At 39.4% G+C, this 22,646-nt stretch overlaps 1 protein-coding gene across 1 annotated transcript in view; it reads right to left on the reverse strand.

Annotated features, from left to right (window-relative positions):
* PRKACB (protein kinase cAMP-activated catalytic subunit beta) overlaps positions 1-13,910 on the reverse strand; it is a 131,172-nt gene extending 117,262 nt beyond the window's left edge. Inside the window, exon 1 of the mRNA XM_056123664.1 lies at positions 13,575-13,910. Within this exon, the coding sequence (XP_055979639.1) occupies positions 13,575-13,620 (46 nt within the window). The 5' untranslated portion in view covers positions 13,621-13,910. The remainder of the gene's footprint in view (positions 1-13,574) is intronic.
* Positions 13,911-22,646: the final 8,736 nt, after the last annotated feature.

A 22,646-nucleotide genomic window follows, 5' to 3' on the forward strand; every position in this document is an offset into this window, starting at 1 on the left:
TGACAGAGGAATTGAACCCGGATTGGCTACGTGCAAGGGAAATGCCCCACTAGCTGTGCAATCGGATGTATAAAACAAATGGCAGATTAGGAGAGTGTTATAACGACTCTAAATTCAAGATTATTTATTACCACTCTAAATTATTTATTACCACTTTAAGATTATGATTAAAACCACTCTAAATTCAAGATTATTCAAGATTATTTAGATTTAAGTTCCAGTTGCCTTATTCACTTCAAACTGAAGTTAATAAAAGTTCAAACCTAATAAAGATGTAAGGGGGGAATAAATGAAATAAACCAAATTAAAGCATGTATAATAATGCTTGTCACAGAAAAAGCATACCATTTGATTGCTGTAGTCTACACATTAAACTCATACATATATTTTTTAAAAACATTACAGTGAAGGAAAGGATGTTAACAGTGGTTACTTGCATTCACAAATTAGTGTTGGTATTTTTCTTCTTTTTTCCTTAAAATAATGATTAACATAAACATAATGATTATGACTAATATAATGATTAACATCATTATGATTAACATAATGATGGATCTCATTCTCCTAAAGAGCCTTGAATATAATCTCAGGGCTAGGATGAAGGAGACGTTACTGGGGCCTGCTCGAGGCAATCGACGAATAACAGGATGATTTGTGATTTGTGATTTTGAAACCTTTGTCATAAATCCCACAAATGAATTTTTTTTTTTTTTGCTAAAAGCAGTTTGATATTTTTACTCTAGGTTGGTTTTTGAGTTTGTTTTGGTTTTTATCAAAAAAGCAAATGTCCTTCTAGTCATGTTGGAGTTTCAAAGAAAAGGGGAAAAATATTAGATGTTCCAGAACAAAGAAGTGACAGTGGTAGAATTCTGTTTTAGAGAATGAACAATATAATCGGAGGATATTTAAGAAAAATTTTTACAGAACTGAAAAATGCTTAAATAAATAAAGGACTGAATTATTTACTTTCGATGTATTATATGATCTATCAAAAATCTGCTAATTTGATGCATTTGTGTGAAGGATTCTTTTTAAAAAAAAAAACTCAAAAGAGCAAGTGCCGTGAAACTTTTTTTCCTAACTGAAAATAGTGCACTAGATATATCTAAGATTATTTCATTACTCTATAACTAAGTCAAAGAGATATGCTAACTGTAACTGCCCAACTTTCAGACGAGAAATGAAAAAATAAACCTGCACCATGTGAAAAACATGCAGGTGTGTACAGATTTGCTAATGACAGAAAACAAGTCCCAGAGGGTCCTCTGGTAAGAAAACAGGCAGTTTAAAATATGATTAAAGGCAATGTTTCTTACTTCCTGAAGTTGGGCAGGTGACAGAATTTAGTTTCATCTCATTCCTTTCTGTTTCAATTATTGATTACTACGCAACAAACAACAAAACTTAGTTAAATAATAATCCTATTTTGCCAACATTCCTGTGGCTTGATAATTTAGGTAAGGTAGAGAAGGAATTACTCATCTCTGTTTTATAAAGGCTGATATTCTAAACAAGGTGGGTCACACAGTTAAGACAGCTGCTCTGAGGTCATGCATCAGACAGACATCTCACCAGCTTTCACTGAGGTTCCCACTTCACTGAAGTCTGGGCTAACAGAAAGGCCCAAGAGCCTGGGTGCCAGCTATGTCAAGTGCCAATCTCTCTCCCTCTCTCTTACCATCACTCTCTTCCTCCAAGTGGGCAAGTGGACTAACATGCGGACTCTGAACATGAGGACATCTTACACAGCACCCACCTTCTATAGAGCAGGGGTTGTCAGTCCTCTCAAGAGCATGGGCTTGGATGTGACCCAGCATCACTTCCACCTCATTTTATTAATTAAATGATCACCACAAGCTCAGCAAATCCAAAGGAAGAAGCCATCAACAATGTCTCTGGAGGGGAAAGCTGGTTATGAATTTATAGCCATCTTAACGCTATCACAGTCTACCCACTCAGCACACAGTATTTACAAGTTTCCACTTAAAATAGACTCAATTCTTTTCAGGATATAATCTAAATTAGGTATAGCAGGTGTAGACAGAATTCCTCAGATCGAACTTCTTTTCTTTCTTCTCTCCTCTGGTTTTGTTTGTGTGTGTGTGGGGGGGGGGGGGAAGGTGGGGGTGGAGGGTATACCTGGCAGTGCTCAGGGCTTACTCTTGGCTCTATGTTCAAGACTGTTCCTGGCAGGGCTCTGGGGATATGATGCCAGGGATCAAATTTGGATCAGTTGCATGCAGCTCAATCACCTTACCTCTTGCACTATTATTTCACTTTTGTTTCCTTCTGGTTGGGAGCCACACCTGGCATATATCTTTATATGCAGAAATATAAGAAAATTACATACTTATATGCTGTTTTATGTGTATAGTCCTGAAAAAAGGATTCTAATTTTCTTTTGCCAAAAGAAAAATGGGCAAAATTTTTTACTAACACTACATTTAAAGCAGGATTTCAGATAAAAACATGCAAAGCCCTAACTGCTGAAATTCTATTGCTATTTCTTATAAACTTCTATGCTGAAGTTTCACCCTAGTATCAATCTCAAGAACTCATTTAGCACTGTATATTTTATCATATATATATATCTAAGTATCTGTCTTCCAACTTAAGGACAGGAACCAAGAGCCCAGAGTCAACTCTTACTTTTATTTGCATATTTGCATTTACAGACTAACATAGCACCTGATTTAAAAAAAGCAGACACTCCAAATAGATGCCAATTAAGAAGAACTAAAAGACTAAACAAATGATAATGTTAGTTTCTATGTTATACTATGGGTGAACTATGCCTTCCTTAGCAACTTCGAGACTACATCCTAAAGTAAGATTCATATTCCTCTGTAGTTTCATTTTGATGGCCCCTACTTCAGTGCCAACAGAGGTGCTGGCTTTTCCCACTCTAGAGAAGCCCATTCTCTCTCTTGAACATGTATCTCTCTCCCTTTCTCTCCCCTTATATTTCCTGAAGTGGACTTCTTTAAATAAAACTACCTTAGTTTAAAAACAGAAATGGAGGTGCTAACTTATTAGGAGAGATGGCTTACAAAATTTAGTATTATCTGTACAAACATTCTCTCAAATTGATAGCTCATATACCACAATAGTCTGCTGATGTTATGTGGGCATTTGCTTACCAATATCAGAGTGGGGGACAGTATAGGAGTAAGGGTGCGAGCAAACCAGCTTTAATTCCTAGTACCAAATAGCCCCTCTAGCATCACTGAGTGTAGCCCTAGAGGCCACCAACTATCTCCAGAGATGATCATGAAGGACCAAGGTGGTCCTTGTGGTCTCTAGAATGGCAGAGTCCATGTACCACATCCTTGTGTCCTAGCAACAACCCAATGGCCTCCTTAGGAAATATTTCAGAAAAAAATATATAGATGGTCAATAAGCATATGATCAAAAGGAATCATCATCACTTTTTACGAGGGAAATATAAGTTAAAACAATGAGTTATCACCTCGGACCAGGACAAATGGTCTATATTTTGAGGACTGGGGGGGGGGGGGGGGCTAGAGGGCCAGCAACATAGTACAAGGGTGAAGGCTCTTGCCTCCCATAGCCACCCAGTTAAATCCTCAGTTCCGCATAAAGTCCCCTGGGCACTACCAGGAATGACCCCTGAGAAAAGAGCCAGGAGTAAGCCCTGAGCACTGGCCTAGATGTGTTCAAAGAACCAAAATCAAACAGAGACTGGATACAATCATTGTTGGCAAGGATGCAGTGAGAAAGTAACCCTCATTCACTATTGCTGGGTATATAAACTGATCAGTCTCTATAGAAAATTATACAGAAACTTCTCAAAAAATTAAAAATAGCAGGTGATGGGAGGGACACTGGGAACATTGGTAGTGGAGAATGGGCACTGTTGGAGGGATGGGTACTCCATCATTGTATGACTGAAATGTAAGCATGAAAGTTTGTAAGTCTGTAACTGTATATCACGGTGATTCATTAAAAAATAAAAAATTAAAAAAATTTTAAAGAGTCATTAAAACAAAATGAAAACATCTATAAAATTTTGGAAATATGGGTTGGCTTTATAATTGATGACATAAAGGAGTGATTGTAAATTTATTTATTTAATAACAATGTTATTAGGCTTACTTATTTACCTGTTTTGGAGCCACACTAGGGGTGCTCAGATCATACTATTGGCTCAGTGCTCAGGGATCAATCCTGGCAGTGCTCAAGAGACTATATTTGATGCAGGGAATCCAACCAGGGTGATCAATGTGCCAGTTAAGTACCTTATTCCCTATACTATTTCCCTGGCCTTGTGATAGGTTTATTTTTAAGACAATTATCTTACCAAAAATTACTTAAATTAAATTTTAACATACAAGAAAAATTAAAAATAAAACTCCTGTATAACCCAGCAATTCCAATTCTTAACATCTATATTAAAAACACAAAAGCTGTAATTTGAAAAGGGAGGATAAAGGAGAAGGATAAAGGATAGCACTGTAGCACTGTCCTCATCGATTTTGCTCAAGAGGGCACCAGTAATATCTCCATTGTGAAATCTGTTGTTACTGTTTTTGGCATATCAAATATACCATGAGGAGCTTGCTAGGCTCTGCCCCGTGGGTGGGATACTCTCAGTACCTGTCGGGCTCTCCAAGAGGGATGGAGGCATCAAACCCAGGTCGGACACGTGCAAGGCAAACGCCCTACCTGCTGTGCTATCACTTCAGCCAGAAGGATAAAGGAGGAAAAATAAGCAGAAAAAGGGAGAATAAAGAAGTTGTAGTACATGATATATATGTACAATAGACCAATACTAGGCCATAGGTAAAATGTTGCCTTTTGCAATAATTTGGATAGTTAGAGGGGCCATGTTTAGTTAAAGAGGACAATCATCAAATGATCTCACTTATATGTAGTATATAAAATAAACAGAATGGACATCACCTATTGGTAAGAACACTTTTGAGTACAGAAGAGGGAAAGGCTGCCTAGAAGTGATACCAGGACAGTTGTGGATGATCTTGGCCAGTCAGTGGTGGCAGAGGGGCAGTGACTTTGTACATTACAAGCATCAACATAAATACTGTTATAAACATGTTACCTCAACTACAATAAAATTAGTTAAAACAATAGTAGCACTGTAGCACTGTCCTCCCATTGTTCATCGATTTGCTCGAGCAGGCCCAGTAAGGTCTCCATTGTGAGACTTGTTACTGTGTTTGGCATATTGAATACCTCAGGATAGCTTGCGAGGCTTTGCCGTTTGGGCAAGATGCTCTCAGTAGCTTGCCAGGGGCTCTCTGAGAGGGGTGAAGGAATCGAACTCAGATTGGCCAAGAGAGCCATGTGCAAGGCAAACACACTACAAATGTGCTTAGCATAACTGCTCTCCTGGGCATTTATCCCAAATACACAAAAATTTATGCTCATATAAAAACCTATACACAAACAATAGTATGGCACAGAAATTGTACAAACTGTATTAAATAGGACCCTAAAATAATGGCTCTTAGTATACCTAGGGCAAAGTCCAAATGGAGAATACAGACTCATGAAGAACTTTAATAAAGGTTTAAATAGTTGCCTTACAAATTAACATTTATGATATAGTTGATAACAGAGAATACAACTTTAAAATACGGCCAGAAAGTGTGGGACTTTATAATGGTTACAGCAAGTCAGATGAAGATACAGAATCTACATTGGATTTTCTAAGGCAGCACTGTCAAATATGCTAGTGCATCTTTCATTACTGTGAATTGTCAATTAGCGCATTTCTCTTTTTAAGATTCCCAAATTTGATTCAGAAATCATCTGCATAGATACAGAACATTATTGGAATCTAATTTACATTACAAAAGAAAAGTAAAATAAATGCTTACCATAGGAAACATCCTTTCATATACTTCCTACAACATTCTTGTGACTGTGTTTATACTTAGCAAAACCTTTCACTAACTATGAGCTATAAGACAACTCTTTAACCTCCCCATCTCAGTTGTCAAGAAGTTAAATAACTCATTAATAATGATTAAATATAAAAATGTACTAAAGTAATTTAAGCTGTACTTCCATATTGCAAAAACCATTTACAATGTGTACCACTGTAATAAACTTCAATATTGCAAGGAAAAGGCGTATTCATGAATTTTTGGAAACTTTAAGAGATGACAGGTCATAAAACATATCAAAATTCAAAAGCATTAACATTTTCTAGCAATTTTTAAATTACTAAAAATAAATGCTAATGATTTTGCTTAAGAACAGAATGTTTCATTACATATTTCCAGTAGTCTCCCTTGATAACCAACACTTTAAAAATCAACACAGTGATTCATAAATTACCTGGGTCAAAATTCTGACACTCCCTTCAGGTTTGAATAAACAAATTTTACCTAATACATTCCCTTATATTTTCAAACATGGAAGGTCACTTAATTCTCTCCTCAGACAAGTTTGTGAAAGCTTTCTATAATTTATGTCCAAGATTTTGCTTACTAACTGTACATTAGCTCTTTTAATAAATATACTGGAATCATTGGGCTATACAGTTGGAAGAGAAAGTAGATTCATCTAATCCATCTCCCTCAATTTTATATCATAGTTTAGAGACATTAAGACATTTGTCTAAAGTGAGGCAAATGGAATGTATTAGAAACAACTATGTAATTTCACACCTTATAAAAATATACTTTTTTTCATACTACTGATTGTAGTTTAACTTTTCATTATCTATTTTAAAGGATCCTAGAATAAAATTGCTATTTAGTGTAACCTATATTGGCAAACTATATTTTTAAAATATTCTTTCCAAAGGACTCAATAAAACCCAATAATTTATATAAGATGTTTCATTATAAATGTAATGTATCTTCTATTTTGTTTTTGGTTCTTTAAAAGTTACACTGTTAGTTCTCTGGCCTACTCTCTTCAAAACAAATAAAATGCTTAAGTTTTAGTGACTGTAATTCTTAACTTATAGAAGTTATATCATGTTATAGTTACAAACAGTTTGCCTTTAAAAGACAGTACAGTATAGATGGGGGGGGGATGTGGATATATTTGATATATTTTTGCTCTCCAAGGTCCTTTTCCTCCAACAGCTGGAAGAATAAAAGATAACTGACAGATAATACAACCAATCAGATATGATTTCTCAGATAGCCATAAGCACCCAAGATTGAATGCCATCAATCTGTTATTCCCCTAGAGCTAAAATACCTCAGAGTCATTTCCAATTCACTTTTTTTCATTCCCCACGTGATCAGTCTGTTTTTATTTTCCAAATTTCTCACATTTCAGGGCCTTTCCTTTATCCTTACTTCCTCTACTTCAAAACCTCAAAGGCCTACACTGGAAGGAGGGAGTCTTCTAACTAAGCCCCCTGCCTCCACTCCACTGTGACTCAGCTTCACATCACTTAGTGATAGCTCAAAAACTCAAATGTCATCATTTCTCCACCCTATTTCAAAGCCTACTGAGAGTTCCCTAATGTCCACAGGGTAAAATTCAAATTCTTCCCATTATGAGGCTTCTGGCCATTTCTTCATCTAAGCCTTTAATATATTGTCTCCCTCTTCTCCTACCACCAACCCCCACCTTCTATCAATTTAGATATAAAGGGTAACTTCCTTTGCCTAAGCATGTCACAATATTTTTTTTTTTGCTTTTGTTTTTTGAGCACACCCGGCGATGCACAACGGTCACTTCAGGCTCTCCACTCAGCAATTATCTCTGGCGGTGCTCAGGGGACCATATGGGATGCTGGGAATCAAACCCGGGTTGGCTGCGTGCAAGGCAAACGCCCTAACTGCTGTGCTATCACTCCAGCCCCCAGCATGCCACAATATTTTAATCCTCTGTGTCTTTGCTCACTCTGCTCACCTTCTAGCTAAAACATACTTTCTTCTGTAACTAATGTCGGACATTTCCCATTTTCAATGTTCAAATCAAGACTCACCTCCTGGGGCTAGAGAGCTAGTACAGGAGTGAAGGAGCTTGCCTTTCATGTGGTCAACACCCCAAACTCAAACCCCAGCATCGAATATGCTCATTATGTTGCAGCTAGGAGTAAGCCTGAGAAACACCTAGTGTGGTCCCCAACCACAAACTGGCCCACAAAAAGAAAAAAGATTCATCTCCTCTTTGAAGTTATTTTTGAACCTGAACGTCACCTGAGGAAATAACCATACTTTTCCTTGGTTTCTCTCACTGAACATTTATGAAAGCATTTGTAACAGTATTTGTTTTCATTTATTTGTTGACAAGAACTTTGTTCTATTCAATCTTGATTCCAATTGTCTTTCAGTGTCACACAATAGGAGCTCATTTATGTAGAACGAATGAATGAGGAAAAGGGCAATTAAAATAAGATACTCAGAACAGTATTATACTCCTAGGTATATTTACCTCCCATACAGTTCTCATTTTTCTATTTAGCAATTTTTTCATTAGAAATAATCAAGATGTATTTTCTAAGGAAATTTGGTCACAAATAAATCTGAATATTCTCTCCTAGATACACAATAATTTTATAAATCATATTGCTATATTAATTTAATGGAAGACAAAAATAGCTTATAACCATTTGCTGACAATCTAACAGGACCCTAATAGCTATCCTGGCTTATCTAGATCTTCCCCTGTGCTACTTCTGCCACTCATCCCTGGCTTACTTATCTAAGCTGACTTTCATGTTTCTAATTATCCTGCTGCTAGGAATGAAAAGCAACAATCTGTCCATACCCTAGGTGGAGAACCAGGAAAATAGGAAAATCATTCCTAAACATGAGATGATTTGATATAGTAGATAATTTGCACAAAATTAATCACAGAATGAACCTTGGTAATATATTTATCATCTAAACGTGTTTTACTTGTTTTGATTTTTCTTTTTTCTTTTCCTGTATTTTTTATTCTAAGAAAGATTCCCCAAGTACTTCTGCCAATCCACCAATTTGGAACAAATATGTGCTGCTGATTTTTCTTTTAAAAAGTCTGACAGAGGGAGAAGGACAAATACCAGATGATCTCATTCATCTGTGGAATATAGAGAAACAAAACAAGGGAATAGACAGTAGACAGCATTGAGTTATGACAAACTCCTGGCCTTGGATGACAAACTCAGATTACCAAGCATGGGGCACTGGGGTGTGGGGGTTAGAGGTGGATTAGAAGTAACCTAAGGACAATGGTTGAGGGTCTTGGGTACTCTGGTGGTGGCAAGGCATGATAAACTATATATCAAAACCAAAAATGTCAAAACTATTATAAACATTTTACCTAAACAATAATTTGACACTTTAATAAAAAATTTTAATTCTGATTACAAAACATTTACATGAGTAAAATATGAAAAAATATTTACAAATTTAAATATACAATAATTTCAATAAAAGCAAATTTACCACCATATATAATATTTAAAACTATAAAGTCTAAATTTTGTTAAAGTACAATGAGCAAATTAACTTGGTAGTTAATTTTACAATTTATTCATTTACAAATTACCAGACTACGACCATTTGTTTACTAAGTTTTTAAGTACTTATTCAGAGATATGCTGAAGAAATAAACTCCTATTATAAAACAAATCCAGCATTTCGATCATAAACATACACATCTGTAAGGATCTACAAATAATCGAGATAACATAGAAAGATACGTTTATTTTCTTTTGAAAGATTGGTTTATGAAATGCAAAGAAAGCTATGTCCTAAACCTGTTCAAATACAATGTAAGTTATATAAAGAAGCCACAGGTTTATATGTAGGTTAAAATTTCAGTCTGGACCAGAGAGAAAGCTGAACTGACTGAAATGCAAGCTTTGCATGCAGGAGGCCCGGTTTTGATCAATAGCACTGTCTGGTTCCCAGGGCATGACAAGGAGTGATTCCCAAGCATGTAAGGTGGTATACTACACGTGTATTACAAGGTGTGCCCTCCAAACCAAGAACAGAACAAAGAAGAAATCAGTTCTTTAGTTAACCTAATCACATTTCAAGCGCTCAAACGACATTCACAGTCCAGCCACTGACTTTCACATTAGACAACATAGAAACATTTCCAACACAACAGAAAGTTGATTGATTGGATAGTACTATTCTAAACCAGGGCAAAATGCTAACTTCTAAAAACCTTTAAAATGCTAATGCACATTCTGATAATTTTTTGATTGTCTATTAATCGGGAAGGGGAAGTATATATTTAAGGATAAGAAAAATAATGAAATAAAAATGGTAAAGGATTTTAAGTATATAAGTTTAATTTCATTTGTTTTAATTTGAAAGGACTTCCAAAGGAAATCAATCTTTCAACCACTCTGTATAAATGAGAAAACTGAACCCAGAAAATGATACATGAAAAATAATTCTCCAGTTAAGATACTTATGGTATCTAAAGTCACTACTGAACGCAATCAAAACTTACTATATTAACAATAAAGTGAAACAAAAGCAAACTATTTCTGTGTCTCAGAATCCTTTTTTCCACTGATTGAGAGATTGTCAGGATCTCAGGCTCTGGGACTGGGCTGCCAAAGAATGAATGCTGCTCTGACTTTCTAGATGTGCAAACTTAAGCAAGTGGTTTAGATTCTCTGGCTGTTCACTTCCTTTTCTGTTGAATGGATCAATAACTACTTTGTAGAGGTAAAAAAGAATAAGTGAGATTATGCTTGCAAAGTGCTCAGAGAACCTAGCACATAGTAAGTCCTTAAAAATGTTGTTATGGAATCTGCACTTTAGTTGAACCTAGTCTATTGGTAACTTTGGTTAATTTCGATTCAAGTTCTGAAGGCAAAGAGATACTGGAAGCATTAAAAGATCATCAAGCAAGAACTCGATTATATAAATCGCTGCAGCCAAAGGAGAATGCATACCCAAATCTCTATCAGCACCCCAGGCACAGGCCCTGACACCTATAAAGTCCTTCCACACCCGTGGGTTTTAATTTTTTTTCCCCACTGAAACAGTCAAAACCCTTCCCTGGGGGTAGCCCTAGAGGTATCAGGGCATCATGGGAATGGCCTAGGCAATCCTTGGAACCACAGAGCCCAAGAACTGAGGACCCATATATTCAACCGTAGTTAGCAGATAATTGCCTGTAGGGCCTCAGGGTCTCCTGAGCACTGCTTGACCCCAATGCTTAAAAAAGGGGGAGGCTGGGTAAGTACACTTTTAGTAACAAGAGTTTAATATTTTTCTTTAGCCTATGTATTAGCTGAAGCTTAAATAACTGCATCCAGATTATTGAAGATATTTATTTTTGAAAATAATTTTTAAATGTACACAGAGCAGGGGCATCAGAGATGGCTCAAGGGACTGGAGCAAATGCCCAGTATGCACAAGGCACCAGGTCAAGTCCTGAGTACCATGTGGTTTCCCAGGCACCACCAAAGTGTAAGTCCGGATAGCCCAGAACTACCACGTGGGCTCAAACAACAATAAAAAAGCACACAGGGCCAGGAGAGTTTGTAGAAGTTGTTTTTCCATTAAATTTTAGACATAGCAATATCTTCTTCATGTACTACATTAGGTCAACAGCAGTATGCATAATATTGCTCCAGGTGAAATTACAAACAGATCAAAGGAATATTTTAAATAATGGTTCCTATGAAACATTCCTAGCTCTTTTATCATATCACAACATTTATTCAAATTACTACAGTTTTTAAACTTACATTGAAAACTGGCTTGCATACTTAAGGAACTTATATTGACAAGAATAATTTTCAGATAAACATTTAAAATTTCCATCCCATTTCTCTATTTCGAGATTATCCCACAGCTTTGAACTCTGAATTAATATTGCGTACAAAAGGATTGGTTTCATAACTTTACAGAAATATATACATCACAGAGAGTTTACTATCTTAGTAAAAAGTAAACTGTAGGGGGCTGAGAGATAGTACAGCATACAAGGCAAGCAACCACCCTTTCCAGCTTCATCTCCAGCATCCCATATTGTCCCCGAGCACTACCAGGTTTGGCCCCAAATAAAAAAAAATAACTTAAATAGAAATGTAAGCACTGTACAGGCCAATGGAAACCACTAATTCAATTAGCAAGCACTCGATTATAATACAATTAGCAAACAACGTTTAGACCTAAAAGAGAAAAATGACAATTTATCGGGGATCAATATTTCTTCGCACTTTCCTCATTCTTTATATGTTCTGTATAGTCAGTCACTGCATGTTTGTTTTTTCCAATTTAAAACTTTTAGATGACAGAAGTTCTAACTCTACATTGGCTTATTCAATTTTTTTTAATTACATACAAAAGTACTGAAAACTTGTAAAAGATAATTTCTATGATGGTACATCAACTTTTCCAGGAACTCCAAAAGAAAAAAACATCAAAACTTTATTGGTGAAACAAAACATAAAACCTGATCTTACTATTCATATTAAACATAATGAACGACTAAATTCTTCTAGACAAATTTCTGCATTATCGACACTGAAAAACCGCTTCTCATGGTAGTTTTACAAAATTATCTTAAACCGTGTTATAGTCCTAGAAACAGCAATGATACAATTTACACAAACTTGAATCAATCAACTGGTACTCAGATATCTCCAGGGGATAGGATGTGTCATTTATTCCTGGTATGATAGAGATGAATACCACTTGTTACAAGACCATGCTCAGCTCTAAGATCTGAGAACCTGCGCAAGGAAACCCAATTTTGATACATACGAACACACCGCCAAGTGTGTTACAGAGATTCCATTTTCCGTAGTAATTCGCGGTTTCGTGTAAAGGGGGGGGGGGGGTAGTTAAGGGGGGGTAGTTAAGGGGAGGGGGGGCGTGGAGGGACACTTTCAGGTGTCAGTAGAAAGCCCCCGAATTCTGGCACTTCAGTTCCAGATGACCTTTAAGTTTTACTGACATTCCTGAACGGCTCAAAAAAAAAGAAAAGAAAAGGCAAACATGCCTTGCTCCCCTCCATGAATAAAGTTGCTCTTTAAATCTCCCTCTATTCTCTCATTCCTAAACTGAAGAGCTGGGGGAGCCCCTTAAAAACACAGCTGTGTTTCCCCAGCACTGACCTCATGTGCAGAGATTAAAACCTGCACCCCACCCCACCCCCCCCCCCCCCGGGCTAGTGCAAAGGCTGGGGCGCGCCCCGGGTGATGGAGGGGAGCGCGCAGCACACTCACTACCTGTGGCTCCCCAAGTGGGGGTGCGGCGGGGGGGAAGCGGAGAAGCGAGGACCGGGATGCTACCGGGCACTTCCTTATCGGGACCCGGCTGGGGGGGGGGGGGGAGTATTCCAGGATGAGTGTCTCCTCCCCACCCCTCCACCCTGCTCTCCTGGGAGAAGGGGCAGACCGGGGAGCGCGATCCCCCAGGCTGTCCCCCCCCCCCCCAGACCACCCCACCCCAGCCCTGGGCGCTCAGCCCGCACGCCGGAGGCCGGGGGAGCGGCTGGAGGCGGGCGGCCGCTCCCCAGGGCCCCCCGCGAGCGGTTCCCGGCGGCCGCGGCGAGGCCTGGACCGTGAACCGCGGCCTCGAGGCTGCGACCTGGAGTGGCGCTCGGTGGCCCGCGCCGGCCCGCTCAGCCGATCCCCAACCCCGGCCTTGACTCACCGCTCTCCACCTCGCTGCCTTTCTTGGCGGTCGCCGCGTTCCCCATGACTGGGGCGATGGAAAGAAGGGGTCAGGGAGGGGAGAAGGGGTGGGGGCGGGGGTAGGGGTGGGTGCCGGGGCCGTCCCCGCCGCTCCACGGGCCGAGGCGACTCCCGCGTCCCTGCCCGACTCGCGCGGGGCTGAGCGCCCTCCGTCCGGGCGGGAAGCGCAGGCCGGCTCGGAGGGCAGGGCTGGGGCGAACTCCTCAGCCCCGGCGGCAGCAGCGGCAGCGGGAGAGCGGAGGCGGCGGCGGTGGCAGCGGCGGGCAGACACTCCCCCTTCCCGCGCCCCGCCCTCCCTGCGCGCCTCCGGGGACGGGCGCGCGCGCCGGCCGGGTCCCTCTGAGCGAGCGGACGGACGGGCGGGCGGGCGCGTGCGGGCCGAGCCTCCCGCTCCGGGCGGGAGCGCGCGCGCCGGAAGTGACGAGTCGGCCCGGCTGGCCGGGCTCCGACCCCGGGGGGCCGAGCCCGGGGGATGCGGGGCGGGCGCTGCGGGCCGGCGTGGCGGGCAGCGCTTCTTGGAATGGTCTCCCGCAGAATCCGGGCGCGGTTGCTGGGCCGGCGCTCGCCGAGGGGTCCCCGAGAGCGGGGGAGGAGACCTGGGAAGCGTCAGCGTGTCGGATCCCGTCATCTCTGCCCGGTGCTCTTGACCTGGGCGGCGAGAGACCCGGGCCGGGGGCTCGCGGTGCCCCGTGTGCCCCGCTTTCGGCGGATTCTCGTGCCGACGCCGCATCAGCCCCCTGCCCCGGCCGGACAGAATTGCACGGTCGGGTAGGCGCGCACACGCGAGGGGATCTCCCCGGTGTCGTTCCTGGTTCGGCACCAGTCGCGGGAATCCGGCCCGATGACCCGCGTGCTTTCCAGCCTGGCCTTGCCGTCGGGTAGGAGCCGGCCGCATGGTGCCCGAGTTCTTAACGCTGAACTCGCACACCCTTTGGTGTGACCCACGCGGTCCGCACTGATTTGTGCAGTATTGATTTCGCAGGCATATCGAGCGGAGATTAAGGGAAATGCTACTGTTGTAGCCCAATGTCCGTTGATGTTGAATGTTGTTAACATCATATTCAGTTGCTTTGTACATAGATGTTAAAATATTAAAAAAAAAATACTACCAATCCGTGGTTGCGTTTTTATTACTATATGTCCCAGAGCACCTGAGTTTGCAAATAGTTTATCGGGTCATCCGTGCGGCACTTTTTTGGGTTGCATGTTCCCTTGAACTGTGCATTTATTTCAGATCTCAAGTAGAAGCTAACTTCCAAAGGGGCAGGCACCACATAAATTTTATTGTGTCTCAAGGCACTAAGCACTGTGTTTAATGGTTGACCTGGAAGTAAGCCAAGGAAACTTTTCTGAATGTTTTTAAAAGTATCTTTTATTACTGACAGAAACAGAGTTGCAAATGTAGAAGTTCATCAATAGTCTCTTCCTGCTTTTTTCTTATTGCCAAGAGTATTAAATTAATTTGAGAAACATTTGTATCCTGTAAACCGCATTCAAGTAGACAAATAGAAATCATTCAATCCATGTGTAGTAAGGAAAATTATAATGCTGGTAGTTACTTTGAAAAGAATCACCTTTACATTTTCCTAGTACCTTATAAAAACATCTTAACGGGCCATGTTTTTATCGAAATTTCACAATAAGTGAGATATTATGTTAGCTTCATTTTACAAATAAGACAAAGTTCAAAGAAGTGAAGTAACTAGGTCAAGGTCACTCAAATGGTAAAGTGGCAGAGTTTAAAATTATATGCCCAGGGGTCAGGCTGGCTAGTAGTGGTAGAGGACGATCCTTGCAGGTTGAAGGCCTCCAGTGATAATACCATAGGTCCAATCCCTAGGTCTTTCAGCATTCAACAACTACAATAGCAAATGTATACGGAGGACATGAAATTGCTTTGGGCAGGAAATATGACTCAGTCTAAGTCTCATGCCTTGTATGCATGAATCCCTGAGTTCTGTATCTGGTTCCACAAAACCAAAAAAAAAAAAAAAAGTGCGCCACCACTGTCTGAGACTAATGTAATCTCAGTCCTTATGAAAGTTAGCTTTAAAAAATAAGTTTATGCTTTATATCTGCATCACAAAATTATTACAGCTTGCTTTGGCTTTTGTCTAATCTTTTGGTCAGACCCAGCAGTGCCTAGGGCTTTGTGATGAGGCTTTACTCCTGGCAGTGTTTGGGATCATATGTGGTGGCAGGGATTGAATTGGAGTCAGCTGTATGCAAGGCAAGTGCTTTACTTGCTGTCCCTGACCCAAGATTATGATTATTTTGAATAACTAGTAATTCACCAAGCCAAATATTTCACCATTTTTTTCATATGTCCTAAATTAGATATCAGGCAAAGGTCAGAATAATACTTCCAAAAAGGAGGAAGTAATTTCATAGTTAATAAATTACAAATATGATAATTGTTCAAATCGTCTAGTACAGTACAAAGTTTCTAGGTTGGGCATGATTTTAATTGCCTTGTTCAACAACAAATTTGTTATCTGAAGCATTAATCTTTTTAGAGTATTCGTTTGCAGAGAGAGCCACTTAGATAATTGACTGCTTAAATAGATTGTTCAAAATGAACAATATTATGCTCTCAGAGTAGAAGTGTACCCTGTCTTATATAGGAACTTGGATATAAACTGAAAACATTAACAGGAAAAGGAGAAAACAAAGCTGGGAACAGAACCAACAACTTATTTTCCTTTCTTAATATTGTAAGGTACTCTCAAAAAACTATGAACTTCAGTTGTTCTGATTTTACTATTGCAGATGTTGTTTTGTTTTTTGTTTTGGGCCACAGGGGTTACTCCTGGCTCTGCCCTCAGGAATCACTCCTGGCATTGGGCAACCTTATGGGATACTGGTGATTGAACCTGGTTTGGCCTTGTGCAAGGCAAATGCTGTACTATCACCCTGGCCCTTTTACTAGTTTTTTTTAAAAAAAAAAAAAACTATGACTAAATCCTTATTTCAGTGTTGTACTATAAGAGTATTGACAGTACCCATAGACCAAAAAAATAGTACCCAAATTTATAAAGCATCTGGTTATAATATCCCCTACCACTAAACAGATAGGGCAAAAATCTGTCATTAAATTTCAGCTTTCACTATTGAAGTACAACTTTGACAGAGGTGTATCTGTCCCACTAAATTAAAATCATATCCCTGATAGTATAGAGACAAGCAAGAATGTGTAGTAAAATAAAAAGGATTTAAACCTTAGTGACAGAAAATTGGGTTGATTTTCTGGTGTAGCCATTACTATGACCTTAATGTAAAACTCTCCTTGCCTACATTTCCCAGACTGCGAAATTATATGGATTAAATTGAATCATCTATGAAAAGCACCTAAAGAAAGTTATATAATAGATACTCAATAGATGCCACCATGCGTCCCATTCCTAGTAACATTTAGTGTTTTCCAGCACTTATGCTTATCAATCCTTTAACAATTAAATATGAATGTATAAAATTAAAGTCCTTTTGTGTGTTGCAACAAAGCATTTTGGAGATACAATGAAAAATTAAATTTGCTTCCTGACTCAGAAGTTTTTGTATAAAGAAGATGGACAAGTATGTAAAATAGACAAATCAAATATGTTCTGTTGAATAAATACAAGCAAATCACTGGGGAAGCATAAAGGGAAGTGTTGTTAAGTCAACAACCCCACAGAGAATTAAGCATTGGATTTGGAAAGATTATTGAGAACAAAGAACAACATGACAATTGCGGAAAGAAGTTGTAATCCTTGCTAGCATGTAAGCTGTTTCGTCATCACTCTGGTTTTCCTGAGTGATGTCTGACACATAGTAGATGTTGATATATATTTCTGAACAAGGTGAGTAAATAAGCAAGTGGTAGTCTAACTAGATCATACTCATCATTCTAAAAAAATCTTCCAACATATTTAAGAAATGTGGACTCTGTTCTCTATGCAATCGAGAGCCATGAAGATATTTGAGAAAAGAGTAATCAGATTCCACATTTTATTAATAAGCAAGCTATTATGAGCAGTGTGATGGAAACCATGGGTCCTCAACATTTCCTTATTCTTTTTTTTTATAATATTGTAATGGATTAGAATAATGTTATAAGAATGACAGAATTCACAAGAAAAAATAATCCCAGCCTAAGTTTAACAAAATAATGTTCTGGGACTTGAATTCCATAGGGTTTTTGTTTGTTTGTTTGTTTGTTTGTTTGCTTAAAATTGCCTTTTCCAAGAAACGATGATCCTAAGTGAGGATTTACTTAAAATTGGAAGAATAATTTAGAAGCAAGCTGATCTATAAACTAGCTGTTATAACAGGATGTTTTCTAGAATTATTGAATTATACAAAAACAATGAGAGAAGAAAAAAGTGTATGTAAGACATTTAATATAAAAATCAATAGAATGTAGTGACTGTTATGGCTCTTCAGCAAGTGATGAAATCCAAAGTAAACTAACTTACAAAGAAGCAGAATTGGCTTGGGGATAGGACTATGTGGTCATGCCTTGCATGTGTGATCCCTGGGTTTGATTCTGGTACTAAATAGATAGCAGAATGTATTTAGTCAGAAACCTGAAAATCTAATTCTTATATGATTTTGGCTGAGACTCAAGAGTTCAAGTCTGTGTGACTTTGCTAAGTTATCCCAATTACATTTCTATATTGACAATATTCTGCCAACTAGACTTTCTGCTTCATGGATATACATCCTCCAGCGTAACCTCAAAGAACAAAAGCCTTCTATTTCCCATTATCCACGTATTTTAATTGCCCGGTGTAGACCAGGCCAGTCCTCTGAAGAGAGAATGCAGAGTATCATGACTGACATGGAATGAATGAAGTATTATTTTCTAGAAGAAAAAAAACTCATACGGGGAAGGTTAAAACAACAGATGCTCAGCACAGTGGAAATAAAAAATATTTGAAGCTCTCAATAAATTTTTCTTCCTGAGCAATTAAATAACAGGTCAGGAATGAAGAAAATAAAACCGATTATTTAATCAAAGAAAAATATATTACCTGGGTTACGCTGAGTTCAAATCAGCAATGTGACAACTCTGTGTGGATGATGAACAGTAGGCAAAGTAAAGTTAAATTAATACTGGAATTGTGAATTCAGTATAAATATAAGTCGAAGCCACAACTCTGAATGAGAACTCAAAGAACAAAAAGCATAAAGGAAAAAGAAGCAACTAAAAATGGGCAAATGAAGACAAAGGGAGAGTCTGTAAAGAAGACTGGTGTGGTAAGAACCTGTAGTGCTCAGCGATGTTGAAAAAGCATCAAGACTATCAGTAATTGAGGTGGAGAAAGAAGTAAATTAGATTGACGATTCGAGAAATTGACTAAAAGTGATATAAGTAGCACTGTTTACTGAAAGTCTATACAGATGCTTGTAGACTTTTTTTTTCTTTTTGGGTAACACCCGGCATTGCATGGGGGTTACTCCTAGCACATGAGCTCAAGACTTATTCCTGGTGGTGCTCAGGGGACAATATGGGATGCTGGGAATCGAACCCGGCTCATCTGCATGCAAGGCAAATGCCCAACTCGCTGTGCTATAGCTCCAGCCCCAAAGATACTTGTAGAGAGGAAAAGAAAGTAAAAGAATCCAACTCAGTTTACTCAGGAAGTTCAGAAAAAGTGGGAAGAGTGCAGAGTTTCTCAAAGTGGGTGATACAGTCCTATGGGGAACTCTGGAATAATGGGGGTCAGGATGTTGGTACCCTAGAGTACAGTCTGCAATTGGGAGTACTTACTGTTCATTCCCTTAAAGAATTGATTTCTCTCAAAGATGCACTGAGAGAAAGGGTGATGGCACTTTTCTGAAAGGGTGATGGCACACCAAATAAGTTTGGGAACTTTTGAAATAGTAGTTGATATCCAACCCCGAAGGAATCAATGGAACAAACAAAAAACCTAGATTGTTTCAGTCATGCTCAGATTCTAAAAGGAATCCTCAGCCACAAAGCAGAATTGCCTCAGTACAAAGAACAGATGAAACAGAAGCTGAGCACCCAATTAAAAAAACAGTGTCCTTTATAGAGAATATGAACAGTGTTAGTGAAAACAAGGATTTCTTTTTTTCATGGAACTGCCTTAAAGTACCCCCCTGCCCAACAATAACAACAACAAAAATAGACCTCATCAATCATAAAAATATAGACTTTAGGCCAGAATGGTATTGCAGCGAGGAATACCAGCTTGCTTTGCCCACAGCCCACCCAGGTTAGGTTCCCAGCACCACACAAGGCTACCCTAGTCTCACCAGGACAGACTGAGCAGTCAATAGTATGTACAGGGCCCCGTCCTCTTCGAAAAACAAATAAACAAACAAACAGAAGCTCAGGCTTATTTTTGGTTTGATATACCAGAAATATTCTCTTAATGTAGTAGGCAAAATCATTTCCTCCTCCCAGATGATCCTGTCACAAGTCCCAGTATTTGTGAATGTCATCTCGCCTGACAAGTGAAATTAAGTTTAAAGATGGAAGAAATAGAGGTTTTGAGTTAGCTGTTGCTAAGGCTGTGAATTAATAATTTCTATTAAAATAGAAAAAATATCCAGGACTATATTAATGGCCCCAATCTACTCTTAAGGATAATTTAAAGTAAAATAAGGGGGACTGGGATATAGCATAAGTGATAAAACACAGGCTGGCATGTATAGTTGCCACCACGTGCTCTCTACCCCAGCATGGGAGCCCTCCAGAAGCCAAGCTGGATGGGCACAGGAACCACAGGTGCATTCTGCCCAACTGAGCATTTCTAGGGGTGTCCCTAGGCTCCCTGATCCCAACAGATCTGACCTCTATCTTAAAAATGTAAAATGGCCAGAGAAATAACCTAAAGTCAAGGAACTTTTGCCTTGCCTGTGACTAACCCCAGAACCACATAAGTTGCCATAAGTGGTTCTGAGCACAGAGCTAAGAATAACCCCAGGTGTGTCAAAACACACCATCCCCTAAAAAAAGATAAAAGGAAAAGAGAATCCAAGGTAATGGCTCAAAGGGACAGAATTCATGTTTCGTATGTAGCAGTCCAGAGTTTAATACCCTACCCCATGCGCCCAAAACAACAATCATAATCAGAAGTGAAATAGGGAAGAATAGGATGTCAGAAATGAGCAGTGATGTGAGGACTAGATATCATTGACGACTTTGGAGATGAAGAGAAACAAGTTCTTGTCAAGGAATATGGGAAGCCGCTAAACGTGAAAAGAGTAAGATAGCCATCACTCCTAGTCTCAAGAAAGGAGTATATTCTTGCTGGGACCTTGGTTTTAATCAAGAGAGACACACTCAGACAATTCATGTATTGAACTGTGAGATAGTTATGTTTTTTAAGCTGCCAAGTTATGGTAACTTGTTACAGCATCAATAAAAAACCAATATACCTGACCCCATTCTTTTAAATAGAGAAAACAGAGGTTAAATGACTTGCTGAATTGTCTGAGGCAAAATAAGAACCAAAATATAGGCTCCATAGTTCCAAGTCAGTGTTTATTGTTTCTCACATGGGTGCGTTTGAAATTCTTTGAACAAAAAGACAAAAAAGCTGATTTCCTTGGAAACAGGTTAAGGAAGAAGAAGAAAGCGCAATTTCTTTACATAATTATTCTGTTAAATAATTATTCATTGTCAAAGTGAATAAAGTTAAATATAATTTCTCATTTTTATGACTTGAAAATTGAAGAGATAATTTATTTTATTTTATTTTTGTAAGGTTGTTCACAATAATTTACTACATTCAATATTCCAACACCAAACCCACCACCATTATACCTTATCCACCACCATTCTTTTTTTTTTTTTTTTTTTGCTTTTTGGGTCACACCCAGCAAATGCACAGGGGTTCCTCCTGGCTCTGCGCTCAGGAATTACCCCTGGCAGTGCTCAGGGGACCATATGGGATGCTGGGAATCGAACCCAGGTTGGCCGCATGCAAGGCAAATGCCCTACCCGCTGTGCAACCGCTCCAGCCCCACCCACCACCATTCTTTGGAATTTTCCCAACCACCACCCAAGCCTACTCCAAGAGCAGGCCCGAATTAATGTATTTTGTATTGCTTATTATGAATAATTCTCTAAAAATAATTAAAAAAATTTCCTTAGAAGAAAGTGTGTGAAGATTGTTGTATCTCACCCTGGAGACATTGAGCCCTGGTATTAGAGATTACTAGCCTGTTACAGGTTGATACTTGTGTGCTAATATTTTTTTAATTGAGATTTTTTGCCTTCAACCTTACATACAATCCAAAGTGTGATACCCTTGGTACAACAGTGGCATAGAGTGTGAGATGTCTCCAGGAATTCTAACATTTTAAATAAGGTGATACAGCTGGAATTAAATTTTTAACTGGATGGCGACTTTGGAGTCTGAAGCATCTCTGCAGCTTGTCGATCTTTTCTGAGATTTATTTGTCAGTCTCTGGATCATGGCCATTAATAAGCTTATATGGTGTCAGAGGCAGTTTGTGGGCGTGACTGCCAGACTCCCAGAAGAACAGGGGAATGGGGGAAAGTCACCTCATTGATGACTCCATGAGAGCCTGGATATTTCTGTCGCATACCTGAGTTTTTCAGCAGACTCACTCATGGATAAGGCTCATCCGAGCCTGTGAAGATCAACCATGAGCATGACGGCAATTGGGTTCTCGAAGTTTTACACTCCCCGGACTCTGTTAGGATGAGTGGTGGGACTCACCCACACCCTCTACAGAGCCCCGGATATGAGGTTCAGCCGGACATGGGGTCTGGAGGCATCTCTGAATAGGTAATTTAAATAGTATGTAAAATGTGGTAGAATAAAGGACTAAAGGGAGAGAATTACAAATTTCTTATCTTTTTTTGATTCTGGGTAAACACCCAGCAGTGCTCAGAGGTTACTTGCAGCTCGGTGCTTGGAGGTTGCTCCAAGATGTACTCAGGGTGTTCCAGGAATTGAATTTGGATGACTGGCCCTTTGAGGTATCTTTCTGGTCCTTTCTGTAAATTAAATTTCTTTAAAGCAACTCCATTTTTCAATATTCACTTAGA

This window comes from Sorex fumeus, unplaced genomic scaffold (genome assembly GCF_029834395.1).
Source record: "Sorex fumeus unplaced genomic scaffold, SorFum_2.1 ptg000047l, whole genome shotgun sequence".
NCBI classification, from domain to species: Eukaryota; Metazoa; Chordata; class Mammalia; order Eulipotyphla; family Soricidae; genus Sorex; species Sorex fumeus.